The sequence below is a fragment of the Mobula hypostoma genome, chromosome 4, assembly GCF_963921235.1.
Source record: "Mobula hypostoma chromosome 4, sMobHyp1.1, whole genome shotgun sequence".
NCBI classification, from domain to species: Eukaryota; Metazoa; Chordata; class Chondrichthyes; order Myliobatiformes; family Myliobatidae; genus Mobula; species Mobula hypostoma.
In genome coordinates, this window is record NC_086100.1 from 44770555 (window position 1) to 44795099 (window position 24545).

Consider the following 24545-nt stretch of genomic DNA (forward strand, 5'->3'; position numbering starts at 1 on the left):
CCCCTCTTGTCCCTCTGATTCTATCACAGCTGAAGCAACGAAATCCAGTAACATTCAGAAGAACCTAGTAAAGATCCAGACCTAGAGGGACCTTGTAGACAACTCGTAAAGGTGCCAGGTCTTCTGAACCCTGAAAGCATTCTTCCATCTCAGGAGACTTGAATGTTGTGCAAGGTGGGTTTGGAGACCTTGCAGGTCTGTGGACAAGCACTGCTAGCTAGAGGTTCTTGGAGATGTCTCTGTAAGGACTACAACTACATGAATACACTCTGTGAGTAACTTCATTTTGAGGAAGACTGCAATTAAGTTAAATCCTTATCACTATTCTGTCAAGTCCTGACAGCTGAGGGAAAGATCTTCTTGAGTGCAGAGTCTGTGTGAATTCCCTTGAACAGCAGTGAGCAGCATATAGCAACAAACTATGACAGATTAGTAGCAGCAGCCTGGAGTGATTCTGAGACTGTGAGCAACTGTGACTGAGCATTACAGACAAAACAGCCTTGACCATGTAGTTTGAATACTACCCTTTTAAATGTCACAGATTTGAAGGAAAATTGCTTTGGTAAAATTTAGTTGTGAGTAATAAGGAACTTTCATTCCTGTTATGAATGATGAATTTTATGCTTTATGTATAAAGATGTAGTCGGGGGAGTGGAAGGGAGGTGTGGGATGGAGTGAGATAGGAACTTTATGCTCCAGAAATAACAATGCAAAATAAAACGCCTACAAAAAGTCAGGAGTTTACTTTCTAATGAGCACCAAGACCATGAGAAATCGGCAAAATATCGCTTAATTCCAGTGGAAAATACTTAATTTTTTTGTGGGTTTAGGTATACGATTAAATACATTTTGCATACATTTTTAAAAATCGCTTGTCCTTTAGCGGGCAGTGAGCAGCTCTTTCCCAGAACAGAAATGGCTAATATAAAGAGGGCATGATTTTAAGGCGATTGGTGGAAAGTATGGGGTGGGGGATGTGTACTTGGCCCCTAGCTCTACTCTACGCTTGTGACTGTGTGGCTAAATACAGCTTCAACAGGATAAACAAGTTTGCTGATGACACCACTGTTGTGGGCTGTATCGAAGGGAGTAATGAATCAGCATATAGGAGTGAGATTGAAAACTTGGCTGAGTGGTGTAATAACAGCAAACTCTCAATCAATGTCAGCAAGACCAAGGAACTGATTGTAGACTTCAGGAGAGGGAAACCAGAGGTCCATGAGCTTGAAATCATTGGAAGATCAGAGGTAGAGAGGGTCAGTAACTTTAAATTCCTGAGTGTCACTATCTCAGAGGACCTGTCCTGGACCCATGATATAAATATTATTGCAAAGAAAATACAGCAGTGCCTCTACTTCCTCAGGAGTCTGTGGAAGTTCGGCATGTCATTGAAAACCTTGACAAACTTCTATAGATCTGTCGTGGAAAATGTGCTGACTGGTTGCATTATGGCCTGATATGGGAACACCAATGCCTTTGAGCAGAAAATCCTACAAAAGGAAGGGGAATTGGCCCAGTACATTACTGGTCAAAGATTCTCCCAACTATTAAGCACATCTACTGGAAACATTGCTGTTGAAAAGCAGCATCAATCATCAAAGATCCTCACTACCCAGGCCATGCTCTTTTCTCACTGCTGTCATTGGGTGGAAGGTACAGGTGCCTCAGGACTCGCAGCATCAGGTTCAAGAACGGTTACTACCTTTCAACTATCAGGCTCTTGAACAAAAAGAGATAGCTACACTCATTTAAGGACTCTTCTATTGTTATCTCATGCTTATTTATTGCTATTTATTTATATCTGCATTTGCAGTTTGTTTACAGTTAACAGTTCCTGTAATGTTTACAGTTACTGTTCTATAGATTTGCTAAGTATGCCAGCAGGAAAACAATCTCAGGTGTATATGTGGTGACATGTATGTACTCTGATATTAAATTTTCAGTAAGTTTCTGTTAAGTTTCCCTTTTTATTATTCTGTCAGGGGCACTTAGTGTAGTTTAAATGGCTGTTGTGTGTTCTTCATTCCAGATGATGGGGTCATGGGAGACCCAGAGTCTCCCAGAGAACTACATCTGCGTGAAGTGCATCCAGCGGTAGCTCTTCAAAGACCTTGTTAGGGGTCTGGGCAGCAGCTGGATGACCTTTGGTTTGTACAGGAGAGAGAGGAGATCATGCATAGGAGTTACAGGGAATTAGTTGTAGGAGGTGGGTAGCTGGGTGACTGTCAGGAGAAGGAATGGGAAGGTGAATAGGAATTTTGTGTATTCCCCTCAATAATAAGTATACTGTTGTGGGGGATGACCTCCCAGGGGAATGCCACAGAGATCAGGTTACTGGCACTGACCATGAGTCCGTGATGCACAAGGGGAAGAGGGAGAAGAGGGGAGCAGTAGTGATAGGGGACTCAGTAGTTAGAGGAACAGACAGGAGAGTCTGTGGACGTGAACAGGATACCCAAATAGTACATTGTCTCCCAGAGTCAGGGACATCTCGGATCGCGTCCACAGCATTTTGGAGGGGGAAATGGAGCAGCCAGATGTCTTGGTACATATTGGTACCAATGACATAAGAAGGAAAAGAAAACAGATTCTGAAGAGAGAATTTAGAAAGCTAGGCAGAATACTGCCTAGACCTCCCTGGACCTCCAGGGTAGTAATTTTTGGATTGCTACCTGTGCCATGCACCAGTGAGGGTAGAAACAAGGTGATTTGGCCGATAAATGCGTGGCTGAGAAGCTGGTGCAGGGGGCAGGGCTTCAGGTTCTTGGATTATTGGGATCTCTTCTGAGGGAGGTATGACCTGCATAAAAGTGACAGGTTGCACCTGAACCTGACGGGGACCAATATTCTCATGGGCAAGTTTGTTAAAGCTGTTGGAGAAACTTTGAACTAATTTGGCAGGGGGATGGTGGTGGGAAACAGAGTGAAGGGATTGAGGATAGGACAGATGGTTAAAAAAGCAAAGATGGCGTGCAGTCAGACTGTCAGGAAGGGCAGGCAAATGATGGGACAAAATTGTGATCAGGGTGAGTATCAGTGCATTAGGGATGCAGAATCAAGAGGAGTAGCAAATACAGACTCAAAGTGTTATATCTCAATTCACAGAGGATAATAAATAAGGTGGTTGATCTTGTTGCACTTTCATAAATTGTTGGGTATGATGGTGTGGTCATCACTGAATTGTGACTGAAGTATGGTTGTAGTTGGGAGCTGAATGTCCAAGGTTATGCATTGTATTGGAGGAATAGGAAGGTGGACGAGAGGGGGTGGTGTGGCTCTGCTGGTAAAGAATGGCATCAAGTCTTTGGAAAGATGTTACTTAGGATCAGAAGATGTTGAATCCTTGTGGGTTGAGTTAAGAAACTGCAAGGGTGAAAGGACCCTGATGGCAGTTATATGCAGGCCTCCAAACAGTAGCTGGGATGTGGACCATAGATTACAACAGAAATTAGAAAAGGAGGTTTTGAATTTTAAAGATTTTCCAAAATCTCTTAGTGATCTGTATTGCTCAGATTTGGGTTTCCAACCTGAGTGTGGCCTCATATGGGAATGGAAAGTGGAATTAAAATAGGGGGCGACTAGGAAATCCTGCTTTATCTGGTGGACAGAGCATAGGTGTTCAGCAAAGCGGTCTCCTCATCTATGTTGGGTCTCAGTGATATATAGGAGGCTACACTGGAGCATCAGATATAGTAGATGATCCCAACAAATTCACAGGTGAAATGTCACCACACCTGGAAGGACTGTTTGTGGGCCCTGAATGGTTGTGAGGGAAGAGGTTTAGGGGCAGCTGTAGCACTTGTTCCACTTCCCATTCCCATTCCGACATATCAATCCATTGCTGTCGCAATGAGGTCACACTCAGGTTAGAGGGACAACACCTTGTATTCCGCCTAGGTAGCCTTCAACCTGATGGCATGACATCGATTTCTCGAACTTCTGGTGATGCCCCCCTCCCCACCCCCTTCACCATTCCCTATTCCCATTTCCCTCTCTCATCTTATCTCCTTACCTGCCCACCACTTGCCTCTGGTGCTCCTCCCCCTTTTTTCTTGGGGTCATCTACTGTATTCTCCAATGGCCTTCTCTTCTATTAAATACCCCCTTCTTTAGCCCTGTATCTCTTTCACGAATCAACTTCCCAGTTCTTTACTTCACCCTTCCTCCCCTCCTGGTTTCACCTATCACCTTTTGTTTCTCCCTCCCCTTCCTCCCAGCTTTCAACTCTACTCATCTTTTTTTTTCTCCAGCCCTGGTGAAGGGCCTCAGCCTAAAGTGTTGACTGTTTACTCTTTTCCATAGATGCTGCCTGGCCTGCTGAGTTCCTCCAGCATTTTGTGTGCATTGCTTGGATTTCCAGCATCTGCAGATTTTCTCTTGTGTGAACTTGTGTACAGGTGTCCCCTGCTTTTCGAACATTCGCTTTACAAAACCTCACCGTTACGAAAGACCTACGTTAGTACCCTGTTTTCACTTTCAGAAGGTGTTTTCACTGTTACAAAAAAAATTCAGCACGCGAAAAAATCATCGCGCGATAAAAGGCAGTGCGCGCCCCGAGCAGCCCCTCTCCCCGGATTCGGAACTGCATTCTCGCCGGCATTGCTTAAACACATGCCTGTGAGCAGTCGTTTGCAAGATGAGTTCTATGGTATTGGAAAAGCCTGAAAGAGCTCGTAAGGGTGTTAGACTTAGCGTAAAACTAGACATAATTAAGCGTTTTGATCGTGGTGAACGAAGTAAGGACAAAGTGAGTTTGGCTTGTGGAAGCTGACGAAGATGATGTCGAAGAGGTTTTGGCATCCCATGACCAAGAACTGATTAATGAAGAGCTGATGCAATTGGAAGAGGAAAGGATAACAATCGAAACCGAATGCAGTAGCGAAAGTGAAGCAACTATGTGAGATTTTCGCTGCAATGATAAAGTCCGACTTTAATTTTGAAAGGGTACGTAGGTTTAGGGGATATTTGCAAGATGGGTTGAGTCCTTACAAAGAACTGTATGATAGAAAAATGCGCGAGGCTCAGCAGTCAAGCAAGCCTTCCACATCATCCACAGCAGACAATGAACCTCGACCTTCGATATCGAGACGGGCAGTCATAGGAGAAGATGAGCTGCCTGCTCTAATGGAAACAGACGACGAGATGACACCCCAGTGTCCCCCCCCAACACCCAGGCCGCGGACAGATACTGTACCGATTCGCGGAGAATGCAGCAGTAGCCGGGAGGCACACAGCCCATTTTTAAGAAAAAAGCCAAAATAAACATGCTAATTAATTAGGTGCCGCCCGACATGTAATTGTCGGCCCAGATCAGAGATGACACAGTCGGAAATCGGCACTGATCTGGGCCGACAATTACATGTCGAGCGGCACCTAATTAATTAGCATGTTTATTTCGGCTTTTTTCTTAAAGATGGGCTGTGTGCCTCCCGGCTATCACTGGACTCCTGCATGCTTCGCGGCAATGTATCGCTCAGCGGCCTGCACCAGCCAACCTGCGATGACTCAGCGTAACACATCATCATCCGTGTGCTCGGCACTGAACCAATTCCGGTAAGTGATACTACACTGTACACACATTATTTCTACTTTATATAGGCTGTGTATTTTTACGTGTTATTTGGTATGATTTGGCAGCATCATAGCTTAAAGGTTACTGGAGAGCGCTTGCGCTGTGTTTTTGCCAACAGCGCTTGCGTGAGATTTTCTGCTGACGGCGCTTGCGTGAGATTTTCACTACGGAGAACAGTGCAGTAATGATTGTGGAAAAGTATTTCTACTTTATATAGCCTGTGTATTTATCATATCATTCCTGCTTTTACTATATGTTACTGTTATTTTAGTTTTATGTCTTATTTGGCATGATTTGGTAGGTTATTTTTGGGTCTACGAACGCTCAGAAAATTTTCCCATATAAATAAATGGTAATTGCTTCTTCGCTTTATGACATTTTGGTTTAGCGTTTCATAGGAACGCTCTACCTTCGGATGGTGGGGGAAACCTGTATTTAGCTGTGTTGAATTAATCAGGATCAAGCAAGTTAAGAAAGGGAAATCTTTTTTAGACTTCATGTTTCAAAGCTCTAGGGTTTCACAATTTTCTTTATGTTCCTTTCATTTTAGTGGGATTGAGAAGTACTTCCTTAATGCTGATGCAATTACAACCATAAAACACATATTTTACCATAGGAAATTGAGGAACTTAAACAAAGCATAATGCAATCTTTTTAAAAACGTGTATTTTAGAGACTATTTCATTCAGCTCTCAATCTTTTGCATTATTTTAGTCAGTGTGAAATTTGGAGCAGCAAATTTTTGTATATGCAGTTTCTGCAATAAAGAAACAGAGGTAATGTTTTGAAACTTTTTTTCTTTATCTGCTGGTGCCTCATCTCCTAAGGTATTCTATAAGTTTCAGAGTATTTTTGCTGTTGAAATTTAGAGTTTGTGTGATTAGTTGCTTGAGATGCAAGTTCTTTGCAGGACCTAGCTATATTGATACTTTAAAAGTACTTCGCATAACTACTATTAAGTTGTTACAAGCAGTGAAGGGCAGATCACATAACCTCAGTCCACTTCATTTTAAGGGAATAAGAGTTTAGTATGAATTTTCATTGCCCAGGAAGAAATGATTTAGCTGTTTGAAAATACATTTATCTTGGGTCAAAGATGAGCAATATAAAACATTTTTTGCTGGCTTGTCACTACACAAAAAGATGATTTTGCTAGCAATACTGAGAATGCAGAAGAATCTGTTGATGCAAGCCTTGTAAAGGAATAAATATGATAAAAGTTTTTCCATGGCATTTTGTATTTCCAAGAAAGCCTGTAGACTTCAATGTGCAAAACTGTTAATTGGTTTTATTCTTGATGTTTATTATTTCGGTTTCTTGGTAGATCAGTTTTGACAGTCTCAATGTGCCACCTTGTGGACAAAAGTTCCTTCCAACATACATATTTGCCTATTATGCATAACGATCATTTGCAGCAAGCTATTTTTATTGTAACTTTTCCATAATAGAAAGTTGCCAGTCACTTTGTAATTTACTCTTGATCCACATAGTTTATTTTATTAAACGATAAAGACCATAAGGCCATAAAATATAGGAGCAGGATTTGGCCAATTGGCCCATTGTGTCTGCTCTGCCATTTCTTCAAGGCAGATCCATTTCCCTTCTCAATCCCATTCTCTTGCCTTCTCCCTGTAACCTTTCATGTTCTGACTAATCAAGAACCTGTCAAACTTCACCTTAAGTACACTCAATGAACTGACCTCCACAGCCAGCTGTGGCAATAAATTCCACAGATTCATTACTCTCTGCCTAAAGAAATTCCTCCTCGTATGTTTTAAATGGATGGCCCTCTATTCTGATGCTGTACCCTCTGGTCCTCAACTTCCCCGGTATAGGTAACACCCTCTTCATATCCACTCTTATCTAGGCCTTTAAATACTCCATCGTTTTCTGTGAGATCCCTTCTCATTCTTATAAATTCCAGTGAGTACAGGCCCAGAGCCATCAAACGCTCCTCATATCATAACCCTTTAGTTCCCAGAATCATTCTCTTGTACCTCCTCTGAACCCTCTCCAACGTCAGTACATCTTTTTGTTAGATAAGGGGTCCCAAAATTGCTCCCAATATTCTAGTCTATTCGAAATAAATTCATTTGCATTTGCCTTCCTCACCACCGACCCAACCTACAAGTTAACCTTTAGGGAATGCTACCAGGAGACTCCCAAAGCCCTCTGCATCGCAGAGTTTTTAATATTCTGCCCGTTTAGAAAAGAATCTACGCTTTTGTTCTTTCCACCAAAGTGCATGACCATACTACCCTGGAGGTCCTGTTTTCAGCTTTCTACTTAGCTCCCTAAATTCTCTCTTCAGGACCTCCTCCCTTTTCCTATCCACGTCATTGGTGCTAATATGCACCAAGGCTTCTGACTGCTCACCCTCCCACTTATGATGCCCCCACTTATGATGCCGTGGACCCAATCTGATTCATCCCCGACTCGCACCTGCAAGGCAACATACCATCCAGCTGTCTCTTTCATGTCCACAGAATTTCATGTCTATTTCACTAACTATGGAACCCTCTATCATTACTGTAATCCTCTTCTCCTCCCTTCTGTTCTGTCCCACACTGCCAGAGTTGGTGCCAGAGACCCAGTCACTGCGGCTGCCCCCGGTAGTTTGTCCCCCCCAACAGTATGCAAAGCGATATACTTATTATTAAGGGAAACAATAGACAATAGGTGCAGGAGTAGGCCATTCGGCCCTTCGAGCCAGCACTGCCATTCACTGTGATCCTGGCTGATCATTCACTATCAGTATCCAGTTCCTGCCTTATCCCCATAACCTTTGATTCCACTATCTGGCTGCTCATTTACATTCTGTCTCCTGACAGTCACCCAGGTACCTGCCTCCTGCAGTTTAAGGGGTGCCAACCTCCCTGTAGCTCCTATCTATCACCACCCCCGGTTCCAGTGTGAATATGTATTTCAGTTTTGATCATATTTTTCCTTAAAATTATTACTTCAAATGGATACAATGTACCCTAATTTTGCTAATCAGATGTCTTAAGACCATAAGACCACAAGATATAGGAGCAGAATTAGGCCATTTTGCCCATTGAGTCTGCTCTGCTGTTTCATCATGGCTGATCCAATTTTCTTCTCAGCCCCAATCTTTTGCCTTCTCTCAGTACTCTGTATGCCCTGACGAATCAAGAATCTTACAACTTCTGTCTTAAGTAAACATAAAGACTTGGCCTTCACAGCTGCCTGTGGGAAAGAATTTCACATATTCACTGCTATCTCACTAAAGAAATTCTTCCTCATCTCCATTCTAAAACGGCGCTCCTCCATTCTGAGACAGTGTCTTCTGGTCTTGGACTCTCCCACCAAAGGAAACATCCTCTCTATGAAGGCCAGTTCATGTGCACACCGTCCCTTCTGTACAAGTCCCACCTTCCCTGGAAGCGAGCCCAACGATCCAAAAAATTTTATGTTGTCTCTCCTACACCAACTCCTTAGCCACATATTAAACTGTATAACCTTCCTAGTTCTAGCCTCACTAGCACCAAGCATAGGTAGCAATCCTGAGATCACAAACTTCGAGATCCTGCCCCTTAACTTAGCACCTAACTTCCTGAAATCTGTATGCAGAACCTTGTCACTCGTCCTACGTACGTCAGATCCTGGCACCTTAAAGGCAACATACCATTTGGGAATCTCGTTCTCACCCACAGAACCTCCTATCCGTTGTCCTAACTAACAAATCCCTTTTCACTGCTGCATATCTCTTCTCCCTCTCACTTCTCTTCTGAGTTATAGAGAGAGACTTGGTGCCAAAGACCAGAGACCTGACCACTGTGAAAGTCGGAAGAATTTCCTCTGTTAGGTCATTCTCTACCCCCCCCCCCCCGACCTGACAATATCCAAAGTGATATACCTGTTGATGAGGGGGATGGCTCCCTTTTCCTCTTCCTGACTGTCAGCCAGTTTCTTGTGTCTTGCCCCTTGGGTTAACTACCTCTCTATATGTCCTATCTATCATCCCCTCAGCCTCCTAAATGATCCGGAGTTCATCCAATTCCAGCTCTAGCTGCTTAACGCAGATTGTTAGAAGCTGCAGCTGGATGCACTTATCGCAGTTGTGGTTGTCAGGGACACTGCCGGTCTCCTTTTCTCCCACATCCTGCAAGAGGAGCATTCAGCTAATTTGCCTGGCATCTCTACTGTGCTAAATGAGGAAGTGTAAAGGAGGGAGGAGGGACAAAACTCATCCTGCAGCTTTTCTTTTTTGCTTTCTCTGACTGAAGCCTCGAAGAGCTAAAGCTTCCTTATCACCTCTCTGACCATGTACATTCAGACAATGGCTGTTTTGCTTGCCTCTGCCTTCCTTTAATTTGCTCTTGCTAATCAATCCACTGGTTGGTTACTGGTCAAAGGACTTTGTAGCTGTAGCAATCCGCTGCTGCCTTTTATACTTGGGCAGTGGACCTGATTGAAATCCCCTCCTCTCAAAACTTCCAATGTCCCAATTGGTTGCTGGTCAAAGCTAAGATTGATGTCTCTTAGTGACAGTGACTTATTAGGTAATTAGGCTATAGCTATTGCTGTTCCTGAACATGAATTAGTTTCCTTGCTAGCCAGCAATGGGTGAGTCTCAGCAAATGAATGTCAAAGAAATCTGAAGAATTCACAACTATTTATAAACAGAAGTGCCAATTTTGCTTTCTGAAGAGATCCCCATTCCATGCAGCATCTGTGGAAAAGAGTAAACAGTTGAAGTTTTGGGCTGAGAGTCTTCATCATTACTGAAAGGTTTACACTTTTGCATTGATGCTGCCTGCCCTGCCGAGTTCCTCCAGCATTTTGTGTGTTGCTTGGATTTCCAGCATCTGGAGATTTTTCTTTTGTTTGTGATTGGACTATCCACTTTTAATTGTACATTTCAGAGCACTAAGAATAGTAAAACTATAGAAGCAGATAACACTCCACTCAGTACTGAAGCCCTACGCTGTGGAACTAGCCATGCTCCAGCAAACTGTTTTACCATTGCTGTTTCCCCTGCAGCAGCTGACAATGTGAAAAATTGTTCATGAATATTTTGTTCAGAAAAATTAAAACATACTGAATTTGCCTTATTACTTCCCAAGCAGTCTACTTTCAACCATCAGCAAATTTATGGAAAGTATTGACAATCCTATTAAGCAACAGTTACTCACCAATAACCCAGTTCTGAATGCCTAGTTTGGATTTTGTGATGACCACTCTGCTTAAAATCTCAGCATGACCTTGGCTCAACAAGGAATCAATTTCCAAAGATGAAGTGGCTGCTCTTGATATCAAAACAGCATTTGACTGAGTGTGGTGTTGAGGACCCTTAGTGAAACTGAAGTCAATGGGCATCAAAGGGGAAATAAAACCTTCAATGCTTGAAGCCGTATCATTCACAAAGGAGTATTATTTCTAATGGTTATTGGAAGCCAATCATTCTGTCTCCAACATATCATGAGTTCATTTGGTCAGTAAACTCAAGTTTCAGCTGTTTCTTCAATAGCCTTTCAATCCAGTGTGGGCGGAATGGGTATGTTTAATTATTATTCCATAATATCTAATTTCATTCACAGCCATCAGAAATAAAGTAGCCAATGGCTAGACACCAAAGTATCATACAATGACTATTTCTGTTATGAAAGACTCTAGCCACTTATCCTGAGTAATATCATCACTGAGCTCTCTGGCTTCCCAAAACCGCAACCCTCTGCCCCACAAACCTTAACATTCTGGGGTCACCATGGACACGTATCTCAAGTGGCTCAGCCACTTGTGCTATGGTTACAAGATAAGATGATGAGAAATTCTCTTATCAGCTGCAACTAAGTCTTTCCATAATTTACAGGGCACTTAATGAAATGCTGTCTGGCTGCATGAGTGTGCTGCACTCAAAAAGCATGCTGCCAACTAAGGCTGTTTCATTGGTCCTACTAGCATAGAGTGGTTATAGCATGTAGTATCCACATAATGCATTATAGTTACTTACCTGGGTCATTATAACAAGACTGCCTTAAACCGTAAACTTCATTTCAGGTGATGAAAATAAAAAAAAAACAGATCTTATCATTGAAATTTTCAATTCTGTTAAATGTAATAGTTATTCTGTCTTTTTAAATTTCAGAATATCTACGCGAGGAAGTGGTGGTTGTTCTTACAGCACAATTCATTACTCTCTTCAATCAAACTGCTTTAGAGGTATTCAATATTCCAGTAGAATCAAAAGTCAAATATAGACAGGAGTATGATAGCATAACAGTTAGGGTACTGGACTTGTAATCCAAAGGTGTAAATGTAAAACTGAAGTTGTGGCTGCTATTTTCAAAACTCTGGAATGAAAAGCTAGTTTTGTGATTGTGACTCATGCTCATACTAGTTTATAAACCTGTCTGGTTTTCTAATGTACTTATAGGGAATTTAATCTGATGTGCTCATCCATTTATTTGTGATTAACTTCAGATTCATAGCAAAAACGTCCCTGATGTAGCTCAAAGTTACTATAAAACAATAGGTACGAAACTGAAATATAATTGGAATTTATTATTGTCAAATGTATTGAGATTCAGTGAAAAGCTTGTCTTGCATACTTTATACAGATCAAATCATTTCATAGTGCATGAGGTAGACCAAGGTAAAACAATAGTGAAGCAGAATAAAATGCAACAGCTACAAGAAAAAGTGCAGTGCAGGTAAACAATAAGGTGTAAGATCATAACAAGGTAGATTGTGAGGTTAAAGTCCAATTTATTGTACGAAGGAGCTGTTTAATAGTTCTCCTTTATAGCTGTAATTGAGCCTGGAGGTACATGCTTTCAGGCGTTTGTATCACAAATCAACGATAAATCTGGCAGAAACCTGCTCATCGGCATTTGTGGGAGTTGTGCTGAAACCAGATGTGTGTTTCCATAGTTCAGTCAAACTGGGTATAGTCATGGTCACAGAATTACACATCTCATTTAATGTCACTTTCACCTATCACCATTTCTGCATTTGGCTTGCAAGTGAATTTTGATAGAGAGCTACCAATGAGTATGAGTAGAAATGAAGTCTCACCTTCATACTGATCACATTCTCTATTGGTGTATGATGTTATCATTATGATTAATGGAATGAAATTGGATCAATTCAACTGTTCAAAAGTACAAGACAGTGGATACTCAGCAATAGAAAAATTGTGTTCTCTGACAATCCACCATGTAGAGTGCTATCTCCTTCACACTATCGATTTTGTCAAACCTGAAAACCAAATGCATTCAATAAGAAATGAGTAAAGTTAAATGAGGAACAATAGCAGATATAATAAAACTGAGATGCTGAGTCCTCTATCAACATCTTAATACAGGTTGACCTTCACTAATCCGGCACCGCTGGGACCTGAGGAGTGCTAGATTAGTGAAAGTGTCAAATTACAGAAGGATCACATTAAGCATAATCAGTGCTGGATTATCGAAGGAACCGGATTACAGGTAGATGGATTAGTGAAGGTCGACCTGTAATAATGTACTAGATCAGAAACTCAATATGAACAGCTATATGAATACCAAAGCTAAATGAAGATGTTTGAGGCTAGATTTTCTGTTGTGATTGGGTGTCAATTTCTGACAACCCAAGCTATTATACCATCTACAAGGGATATATTCTGTGTGATGGAATGTTCTTAAGTTGTCTAGCCAAGTAAAACTAATATCAGTGAAGCATTAGAGTGCATTGCAACATCTGCTAAAAAGCCTTTCAAGCTGCATGCCTTCGTGACCTCGAAATATGTAGTTCTGTTTTTCATCATTGGTTAAAAAGACTGGAAGTCTTGTATGCATTTTTAATACAGATGTCCCTTCATCGCATATGCTACAGAAGATGAAGAAGGCAATTGGGTGCTTTCTGCAAGGCACATACGAATAGCAATAAATGCTTTTCTTCTCAACCACTAAAAAGAAATAACTTTTGAATTGGAAGTATTCTTTTTATCCTGCAAGTATGAAGTATAATTACTCTGTAATGGTCATGTGGTTTGTACTGTTCAAAGCCAGCATCCTATTAAGTCCCATTTTTATCCAGTCGTGTTCTGTTTCCTTCATGGTAACCTATTAGGAAACTAGAGATTTATTTTCAATAAATAAAGTCAATATGTCTTATAGACAAAGAAAATCAAACTTTTTTTGAGATTTATCTATGAGTAACCTTATGCCCACAAAATCTCAAACTCTTTACAAGATAACTTCCCATTCTTGCCCCTCCACCCAACTTTGCCCTTCCCAGTTTCAAAATAAATCTCTGGTCTTTTGTTATTGCTTTATCATTCTGGTTATAATGCTACTGCCTACTGCATTTAATTGATTTAATTTGCTGTGGTTTTAGACCGGTATTTCCTAATAACGTCCGAACTTTGAACTGAGTGTCAAATAATTCATAGCAAAGCAATCCAGAACACTTTAATATAATTATTACAATGCATATGCACATTACAGTTAGTAATTGGCAATTATACTACAGTGGTAGCAGCTTCATTAATATTGCTTCAGATTTCTGTGTAATTTTTTGAAACCCTTCTGTTCAGCCCAGTGCTCCTGATGCAGTCTCTTCTACATTGGTGAGACCCATTGTAAATTGAGGGAACACCTGTGCTCCATCCACCAAAAGCGGAACTTCCTAGTGGCCAAACATCTTAATTCCGATTCCTGTTCCGACATGTCCATCCTTGGCTTCCTCTTGTGCCACAATGTGGCCACTCTCAGGATGGAAGGGCATCACCTTTATATTCCATCTGGATAGCCTTCAACCTGATAGCATGAATATCAAATTCTCCTTGTTTTTAAAAATAATCCTGTCCCTCTCCCCTCTTCTTTTCCCCACCCTGCCTTCTTACCTCTTCTCACCTGCCTATCACCTTCCCTTAAGTGCCCTGCCCCTTCTCCAATAGTCTCCTCTGCTATCAGATTCCTTTCTAACAGCCCTTTACCTTTCCTACCCACTTAACTTCACCTATCATTTTCTAGCTATCCTCCTTCCCATTCCCCTCCCACCTTTTTATTCTGGCATCTTCCCCTTTCCAGTCCTAAAGAAGGGTCTTGGCCGGAAACATTGACTGTTTATTTCCATAGATGCTGCCTGACCCGCTGAGTTCCTCCAGCATTTTGTGAATAGCTAGCAATTTTGGTGAAATAAAAATTTTGATACATCATTTAGTTAACACTATATGATCTTTTTTCTTTCTAGACAATGGTTACCCCAATTACCCAGAAATATTTCAGCTTTGGAGAATTAGAAAACAGTTTGATGTATTGTATGTGTGGTGTAGAGGTAAGTTAAAATGCATTTTAATATTATATTGTGGATTTAACATTAGGTAATCAGTAGGTATTCAGACACAGATTTGGGATGACCTAATTTTCTGTTTTATAGGTAATAATTGGATTTTTTATTGTGAGGTGGCTAAGCACTAAATTTGCAGATCGAGTAATCTTGGCAGTGGGTCTTATCTTATGCAACATTTCTTGTATTTGGTTGTTAATCTTCTTGGCAAACCCAAAAGGTAATAATTTTGTTGTATTTGTGCCTGTTTTCTTATGCAGTTTTCACTTGGGTTTTCAAGGATTGGCATTTCTTCAACAAGCTATTATTTCTGATGCAAAATAATTTTTGATGTGTGATGATATACTTGCCCATTTCTTTCTCTAAAGTAGGATAAACATGTCTTAGTGACATTCAGAAGCTATTGTACTGACATTTGCAAACTGTGGTATTTACATACCAATTAATTAGTTTTACAAATCTCTTAACACTTAAGTTAATTCAGAGAAGATGAAATAAGTGCCACCTATTGCCGATAAGTTAGGTTGCAAAAAGAGACACAGTGGTATATCTGTGGTGTTGCATATGCACTAACAGTACTGTGCAAAAGACTTCGGCACCATAGATTTTTTATATGGATTCAGATAGTATGGCCCCCACAGAGCCCTGATCTCACCATCACCGAGGCTGTCTGGGGTTACCTGGAGAGAAAGAAGGAAATGAGGCAGCCAGCATCTGCAGAAGAACTGTGGCAAGTTCTCCAAGATGCTTGGAAGAATCTCTCAACTGATTTTCTTATAAAACTGCACAACAGTGTATCCAAGAGAATTGACGCAGTTTTAAAGGTAAAGGGGGGGTCACACCAAATCTTGTTTTGATTTAGTTTTCTTTTGTTTACTGCTCTTTGTGGTAATTTTGTCATATTTAGAAGCTATTCATTTCATTACATCCGAAAGCATCTTTGCTTTATAGAATTTCTTTACATGTGCTTAAGGCTTTTGCACTGTACTGTATACAAGAGATAAATCCCTATTTTGGTTTAATTTGATGTCATTTATTTCTAGTATCTACTTTGGTGCTAAATCTTGGCATCACAATAATAAAACAGTTTTATAAGTATATCATCTCTTGATGATATAAAGATGTAAATCATGACTTTTCTGCCTGTAATAGCCATGGAGGTGGGTCTCTGTTATGGAAGTAACAAAATCTCCACACTTGGTAGGCATTCTTGCCACTTCACTTCTAGCAACCTCTCTTTCAACCAATAGTTTTACTATCAGGGTTATGTATCACAGTATCAGTTTCTTCCATAGTGTTTATTTTGCATATCAAATACAAATAAGTAACAATGTTATTTAGTCCAATTACCCACAGGTTTATCTTTCCAATAAATTGTTTTTTAATCAAGGGAATCTCTTTTTTTTTAATAGGAAGTTTTGCCATTTTGTTATCTGAGTTCGTGGTAGGTGTGTTTCTGCAAATTCTGGGGTTGCCTTTTGTTGCTGTATCTCAAGTATCATTGTTTTCAAAAGTTACTGCAGAGAAAACACAAGGTGAGTTGACTGTGGTTTCTCTTTTTCTCATTCTCCACATCTACACAACTTTTCACAATGCGTTTATATTGTAAGGAGGCTAGAGAAATGAATTTTAGCATCAGGATGAACTTGAATACAATATGGACCAGTACGAGGATAAAAGAGTGGTTGTACTGTTGAAATTGAGTGTTTTAACTTCGTGACTCATAAGTGAAGCACATTAAGATGTGTGTGACCAACCTCTATAGTAGAAGCAGGCTGGCAGTTTCAGTATATTCATTGGTAAATTAAAACAATGTTTAAAAGGCCTTTACACTCTGCACTGCAATTCAGGCTACGTCTACACTACGCCGGGTAATTTTGAAAACGCCGGTTTTGGGTAAAAACAACAGGCGTCCACAGTAAGCGTTTTTCAAAATATCTCCGTCCACATTAGGCGGATATTTGGGTGAATCTCCTCCTACTGGGCACGCGCAGGACACACAGAAAACAAGCGAAGAGGAATCGGTATACTTGGTGCGCGTTTGTCCAGTTACAGAGTAGAAAAACTTCAAAGGAATTTCTCTTGGCTCTCGCGCAGGAGGACTTAAAACTTAAAAAAACACACAAATACTGGAGCGTATGGAGGCAACCGACAAGGAGTTCATGGACAATATGACACAGCTGATGACGAACATTGAAAAACTGACTAACTCTGTTGCATTAATAAAGCACCTTGTTATATGTATAAAACATGTCTGCATCAGAGTTATCTTGTATTTCTATACAATGTTACATTAGGCTGTTACGCATCTATTGTCAGAGGAGTACTTGTGTAGATAGGTAAACCACCTTCATACAAGCAAGGGCAGAAAATGAGGCAAAGTGAGTATACTTATTTATTCAGTAAGCTATGGGTCAAAGTATTTGGTGAGTACATTTCTAACTCTTCTGGCTTCAGTCTCGTTGCCGTCTGTTCTGAAATTGTTAGGTTATATGGGGGGTTGCGTTCAAGAAAACAACGAAATGCCGCGCTGCTGCCATCTGTTCCGGCATGTCATGACAGCGTTTTTAAATAGTCAAAAAAGCTCACTTTATAATTTAACTTTCACACCGTTCACACCGACTGTACGGCAGTGCATGCGCAGTACCAAGCAGAAGCAGAAAAAGCATTGTTGTTGTGGTGTTGTCATGACAGCATTTTTAAATCTCTCCATTTACCCCGTACACACTACAACGGATATTAGACGTTTTCAGATTTATTCACTCTGGAGACCGTTTCTGAAAATCTCCATTTTCGGGGGATGGAAACACCATTTCAGTGTGGACAGAAGGTCAAAACGAAGAGAAAAAGCTTTGTTTTCAAAATTATCCGGCGTAGTGTGGACGTGCCCTCACACTTCAGTTCACAAGTTTACCTTGACTTCCTGGAGTTTCAGTGAAAGCAATATGAGAGAACAATTGACAGGGAAATGTGTCAAAAACAATGCTAACTTGCAGCTACTTTCTTCCCTTCAAGAAAGGTCTTGTTGACATTACTACTTAGAATTAGTGTTTGGAGGCAATATTGAAGGCAGTTTTGAAAGTTGTCTACATTTTAAATGCTGGTCTGGCAGATTATAATTGGTGATACTAATCCTGTGCTTGTTTGACTCTTCAGTGAGAAGCTCCAGTGCAGGAATAGATACTGCATTAGCAGGAACTGTAACAAATTTTATTTAGAGGCCCGCAGTTGGAAAGATCAACTTGCAAGGTCCACAGAGAATAAGCATTTTCAGATATCTGAACACTCATGTATAAGGTGTCTTGTATCAGATGTTGGCAGAAATATAATATCAGGTGGAATGGCAGTCATGGCTCACAAGAAGTTTAAGGCCACCATAATTTTTTTGCTTCTAGATTCTTCCAGGACTTTGCCAATGATCTTAGTCAGGAGCCCACAAAGGCCTAAGACAGATAACTGAATGAATGCAGGGAAACTTTACATACCATGACCCCATTCAGAATCAGTAGAATTAATGTTTTGACTGACTTTGTACAAGTGCAGGACCTCAATGATTGCATGGACTTGGCAATTAAGGTATCCAAAGATCTACTATAAGTGTTCACTGACCAAAAAGGCTACGATGTCATCAATGCATAGTACTTGCATAGTGACAAGATGTTTGTGCAGAAATGGACAATTTGAGCAAGTACTATGATGTTTACATCTTGTGCAATTTAATCTCTACATACCTCAAAACAAACTTGCTAGTGTTTAAAGACCGATGCCCATTTAAAATGTGATTGATGACACTATTGGAAAAAAAACCTCTCAGATTCAGTACTGAAGTGAAAAGCATCTTACAAACAGGTGTGCCACTGAGCAAGCCATCAGCTTGCTGATCATGTGCTACATCTTTCAGACAAACTTGTAAGTGCTTTCTGTTTGCATCTATCTCTACCTATGCCCATAGTTGTACAGCTTTGCCTAATACAGAAAATTGAACTGCTCGGGGGGGGGGGGGGCACAATTTTTTATGATTCTAAAAAAACAAAGATGATGTGTCTGATGCATCAGTAGATATCCTCATGCAAGATTCATTTAGATAGCCACATTACATCCATTGGAACTCTACATGCAAAATCTGTTTTCCCTTGCTCCTCTCCATTCCTCTTGCCTAACACAAAGCAAGTACTGCAAGTGGCCATCTTCACTGTATCCCAATTGTGGCACTTTATGTTTTACCATTCATACGAATGGATGTCCATTACCGATCATGCTTACCTGCATAGACGTCTTTGCACTTGCTATTCTTAATACTTTTGCACAGTACAAACCTGATGGCTTCAGCAGAGGGAGATGGAGGAAGCCTGGATCTCTGCTGAGAGGCCAATGTCACCTGAAGCCTGTGATGTACTAATGCCATAACTCCATTTATATCTGTACAAGAACAGACTTGGCAGTTGGAACACTAGGTGGCACTTGAGTTACTAGTGAAGTAATAGTACTTTAACTGATTCTGTCCCCTCACCCAAATTCTGTGTATTTTTTTTGTTATCATCATCATTGTCGTGGCTCTACATTTTCCAGCTATCAGTGAGTTTCAGATTATCAGGGCAATTACCCAAAGGACTTGGGTATTAAATCATCATCATCATCATTATGTGCTTTGTCCTATCACATAGGTGATCATGTTCTATCCATGACTATGATTGTTCTTGGCAAATTTTTCTATAGAATTGGTGTGCCATTGTTGTCTTTTAGGCAGTGCTTTTACAAGACCGGTAACTTCAGCCATAATTAATACCCTTCAGAGATTGTCTGCTGACATCAGTGGTTGCATAACCAGGACTTGTGACAATGCATCAGTTGCTTATACGACCACCCACCACCTACTCTCATGGCTTCACATGACCTTGATTGTGGGGAGGGGGTGCTAAGCAGGTTCTAGACCTTGCCCAAGGGTGACCTGCAGAGGGAAGGCGTGCCTCACACCTCCTTTGGTAGAGACGTTTCTACACCTTACCACCCATGGGGATCAAATGTCATATTTAAAAGGTTTTGATTATGTCTTTGCCATTGGTAAAGGCATGCCTGTAAAGTTTAGACACTCCATGTGACCATGTGGAACATGTGCTTTAGGCTAAATTAAAAATATTCTCTGCAACACTGTCAGAATATCACGTATTCTTTGCTACTATCACTATTAACTGCAACAAGTTGCAGCAGCTGCTTCCAGTCGAACAGCATTTAAGAAGGCCTGCTGCTGATCCACTGCTGTGGTTGTCTCATCTGTCGTTGCTTGCTTGAGCTACATGGTGAAAACCTATTTAATCATACTGACTGCGTTGTGCGTGCTGCATGAATGCTGTGACAGTGGAGCTACAGCAGAAGACTAATCCAGGGAATTTCTATCTTTCTGCTAGAACACTGATTTTTCTTTGTGAGATTAAAGAAAAATTAGAATTGTCACTGTATTAATATTCTGAATAGTTATTGATGTGATCATATGTCACTCACTACTGTAAACATGCTCTAATGATTTAATGTACGCCATGAGATTCAAACATAAATCTGTCATGTAACTGGATTCCTCTTTACACCCCCCCCCCCATTTCTGGTTAAGCTAGAAAGAATGCAGGTTCTCAAGGATGTTACCTGCATTGGAGGGCTTGAACAGGGGAGAGATTGGTTAGGGGAGTTAACAAATTTCACGAAATATTTAACCTCATTTAACCTCATTTTGATCGGCTGGGTCTGTTTTTTCTGTAGTGAAGTTGGTTAATATGATAGAGCTAATGTAAAAATGTGAGAGGCACAGATGGGGTAGACAACCATTGTCTGTTTCCCATAGTCAAGATGTGTATAATTAGAAGAGGTAGGTTTAAGGTGAGAGGGAGGAGGTTTAAAGTGTACTTGATATTTGAAGTAAACGTCTAGAGGAGTTGGTGGAAAGATAATTGAATAGGGCTAGAGGGATGTGCCGGCCAATGGGATAGATGGGGATGATGGTCAGTGTAGGTATGATGGGCTGAGGGGGAAGGTTCCATGCTGTACAACTCTGTGATAATAAAGAAATGCAGAGTATGTTGTGCCTGATAGGGGAATGTCCAGAATTGTTCATATACAGTGGCATGCAAAAGTTTGGGCACCCCTGGTCAAAATTTCTGTTACTGTGATTAGTTAAGTGAATAGAAGATGAACTGATCTCCAGAAGTCATAAAGTTAAAGATGAAACATTCTTTTCAACATTTTAAGCAAGATTAGTGTATTAGGTTTGTTCAATTTTAGAGTGGAGAAAGAAAGGAAAGGAGCACCATGCACATATTTGGGCACCTCAAGAGATTTGAGCTCTCAGATAACTTTTACCAAGGTCTCAGACCTTAATTAGCTTGTTAGGACTATGGCTTGTTCACAGTCATTGTTAGGAAAGGCCAGGTGATGCAAATTTCAAAGCTTTATAAATACCCTGACTCCTCAAACCTTGCCCCAACAATCAGCAACCATGGGTTCCTCTAAGCAGCTGCCTAGCACTCTGAAAATTAAAATAAATGATGCCCACAAAGCAGGAGAAGTCTATAAGACGATATCAAAGCGTTTTCAGGTAGCCGTTTCTTCAGTTTGTAATGTAATTAAGAAATGGCAGTTAACAGGAACGGTGGAGGTCAAGTTGAGGTCTGGAAGACCAAGAAAACTTTCCGAGAGAACTGATCGTAGGATTGCTTGAAAGGCAAATCAAAAACCCTGTTTGACTGCAAAAGACTTTCAGGAAGATTTAGCAGACTCTGGAGTGGTGGTGCACTGTTCTACTGTGCAGTGACACCTGCACAAGTATGAACTTCATGGAAGAGTCATCAGAAGAAAACCTTTCCTGAGTCCTTAGCACAAAATTCAGTGTCAGAAGTTTGCAAGGGAACATCTAAACGAGTCTGATGCATTTTGGAAACAAGTCCTGTGGACTGATGAAGTTAAAATAGAACTTTTTGGCTGCAATTAGCAAAGGTATGTTTGGAGAAAAAAGGGTGCAGAAGTTTATGAAAAGAAATTCTCCAACTGTTAAGCATGGGGCTGGATCGATCATGCTTTGGGCTTGTGATGAAGCCAGTGGCATGGGGAACATTTCACTGGTAGAGGGAAGAATGAATTCAATTAAATACCAGCAAATTCTGGAAGCAAATATCACACCGTCTGTTTTAAAAAAACAAAAGCTGCAGATGAAAAGAAGATGACTTCTACAACAGGATAATGATCCTAAACACACCTCAAAATCCACTGGACTACCTCAAGAAGCGCAAGCTGAAGGTTTTGCCATGGCCCTCACAGTCCCCCGACCTAAACATCATTGGTAAATGTGTGGATAGACCTTAAGAGAGCAGTGTATGCCAGAGGGCCCAAGTATCTCACAGAACTAGAAGCCTTTTGAAAGGAAGAATGGGCAAAAATCCCCTAAACAAGAATTGAAAAACCCTTAGCTGGCTACAGAAAGCGTTTACAAGCTGTGATATTTGCCAAAGGGGGTGTTACTAAGTACTGACCATGCAGGGTGCCCTAACTTTTACTTCAGGCCCTTTTCCCTTTTTGTTATTTTGAAACTGTAAAAGATGGAAATTTTAAAAAAGTAATCTTGCTTAAAATATTTAAGAAATGTGTCATCTTTAACTTTATGCCTTTTGGAAATCAGTTCATCTTTTACCCGCTTAGCTATTCACGGTAACAGAAATTTTGACTGGGGTGCCCAAACTTTTACATGCCACTGTATGATCCTAGTGTGATCATAATCATCTCCTGCACTTCTAATAATGTAAGAGCATAAGACATGAGAGCAGAATAAAGCCATTCAGCCCCTTGAGTCTGTACCGTCATTCTATATTGCCTGATTCATTATTCCTCTCAAACTCTTTCTCCTGCTTTCTCCTGTAATCTGTCACGCCCTGATTAATCACAAACCTATGAACCTCCACTTTAAATATATCCAATGACTTGGCCTCCACAACCATCTGTGCAATGAATTCCACAGATTCACTACCCTCTGGCTAAAGAAATCCTTCCTCATCTCTGTTCTAATTCAACATCTCTCTGTTCTGAGGCTGTGACATCTGGTCATAGACTCTCCCACTAAAGGAAACATCCTCTCCACATGCACTGTATCTAGGCCTTTTAATATTTGATAGGTTTTAATGAGATCCCCATATTCTTCTAAACTCATGAGTACAGGCCCAGAGTCTTAAAACACTCCTCGTATGTTAACCTTTTCATTCCTGGAATTGTCCTGGTGATGCTCCTCCTAATGTCAGCACCTCTTTTCTTCTACAAGGGACCCAGAACTGCTGTCAATACTCGAAGTGAAGCCTCACCAGTACTTGTAAAGCCTCAGCATCACACGCTTGCTTTTATATCTAGTCCTATTGATACGAATGCTAACATTGTATTTGCCTTCCTCCACCACTGACTCAACCTGCAAGGTAGTCTTGAGGGAATCCTGCATGGGGACTCACAAGTCCCTTTGTACCTTGGATTTTTAAATTTTCTTCCCGCTTAGAAAATAGTCTATGCTATTATTCCTTCTACCAAAGTGCATGACCATACACTTCCCAACATTATTTCATCTGCCACTTCTATGTCCGTTCTCCTAATCTGTTTAAGTCCTTCTGCAGTCTCCCTGGTCCCTCTGCTTGTGTCATCCACAAACTTAGTAACAAAGCTGGGGTGTAGTCCATCTGGTCCTGGTGACATGTCTACCTAAAGACCTTTCAGCTACCAAGCACCTGCTCCCTTTTGATAGCAACTGCATACACTTCTGCCCCCTGACACTGTCAGAACTTCAATAATGAAGACTGATGCAAATACTTCAGTTCATCCGCTATTTCCTTGTCCCCTATTATTACATCTCCAGCAGTTCGATATCTACTCTCATCTCTCTGTTACTCTTCATATATCTGAAAGAAACTTCTGGTATCCTCAGATATTATTGACTAGCTTACCTTCATATTTCATCTATATGAAACCATACTCCTTATGGGTTTTTTAGTTGCCTTCTGTTGGTTTTCAAAAGTTTCCCAATCCTCTAACTTCCCAATAATTGTTCTACTGTCTGCCCTCACTTCTGCTATTATGCTGCCTTTGACTTCCTGTGTCAGCCATTGTTGCATCATTCTTGCTTTAGAATATGTCTTCATCTTCAGGTTGTATCGATCCTGCACCATCCAAATTGCTCCCAGAAAGTCCAGCCATTGCTGTTCTGTCATCACCCCTGCTAGTGATCCCTTCCAATCAACTTGGGCTAGCTCCTCTGTCTCCTGTCTGCCTTTACTCCATTGTAATACTGATAAATCTGACTTCAGCTTTCTCTCTCAAGTTGCAGTTTGAAGCCTATCATAATATGATCACCGCCTCCTAAGCGTTCCTTTACCCTTGTGCTCCCTGTCAAATCTGGTTCATTACACAATACCAGGTTGAGAATTGCCTTTTCCCTAGGGGGTTCAACCATAAGCTACTCTTAAAAAGCCATCTCGTAGGCATTCTACAAATTCCATGTCTTGGGATCTAGCACCATCCTGATTTTCCCAATCTACCTGCATTTTGAAATCCCCCATGACCATCGAAACATTGCCATTTTCAGATGCCTTTTATTTCAATCATTATAATAATTAGGTCCAATATGTTATGAAGCAAATAGCATTTGAGATATATAATTTACAAA

General features: G+C 40.8%; 1 protein-coding gene across 3 annotated transcripts in view; it reads left to right on the forward strand.

Moving 5' to 3' along the window:
• The window catches only part of mfsd8l1 (major facilitator superfamily domain containing 8-like 1), a 99866-nt gene that overhangs the window by 51800 nt on the left and 23521 nt on the right, over nucleotides 1-24545 (forward strand). For all 3 annotated transcript variants that reach the window (XM_063045737.1, XM_063045738.1, XM_063045739.1), the window contains exons 7-10: nucleotides 11682-11755; nucleotides 14771-14854; nucleotides 14957-15086; nucleotides 16279-16401. In XM_063045737.1, coding sequence (XP_062901807.1) covers nucleotides 11682-11755; nucleotides 14771-14854; nucleotides 14957-15086; nucleotides 16279-16401 — 411 coding nt within the window. The remainder of the gene's footprint in view (nucleotides 1-11681; nucleotides 11756-14770; nucleotides 14855-14956; nucleotides 15087-16278; nucleotides 16402-24545) is intronic.